At 63.8% G+C, this 271-nt stretch overlaps 1 protein-coding gene across 1 annotated transcript in view; it reads right to left on the minus strand.

The window, feature by feature from the left end:
- Positions 1-3: 3 nt before the first annotated feature.
- The window catches only part of LOC104280414 (ataxin-1-like), a gene marked incomplete at its 3' end in the record, with an annotated part of 1,289 nt that continues 1,021 nt past the window's right edge, over positions 4-271 (minus strand). The window contains exon 2 of the mRNA XM_009878060.1: positions 4-271. Coding sequence (XP_009876362.1) covers positions 4-271 — 268 coding nt within the window.

Consider the following 271-nt stretch of genomic DNA (forward strand, 5'->3'; position numbering starts at 1 on the left):
CTGCGGGGACAGGGCGTAGGAGCGGTGGGCTGGCTTTCCTAAGTGCAAGCTCGCCTTGTCGTTGAGGACTGAGGGAGAGGTCTCGCGGTTGGTGGCCTGCTGCACCTCCAGGTCTGCCGTGGGCGTGCTGCTGTTGGGGACCACCATGACAGAGGCTCGGACACCTGAGGAATCCCGTGCGCCGTACTCGGCGGGGTTCGAGTGGACCACCACGTGCCTGGCCTCGTAATGATGGGGCGCTGGTTTATTGACTGGTTTGGCCAGGCCAATG

This window comes from Apaloderma vittatum, unplaced genomic scaffold (assembly GCF_000703405.1).
Source record: "Apaloderma vittatum isolate BGI_N311 unplaced genomic scaffold, ASM70340v1 scaffold7701, whole genome shotgun sequence".
In the NCBI taxonomy this organism is placed as follows: Eukaryota; Metazoa; Chordata; class Aves; order Trogoniformes; family Trogonidae; genus Apaloderma; species Apaloderma vittatum.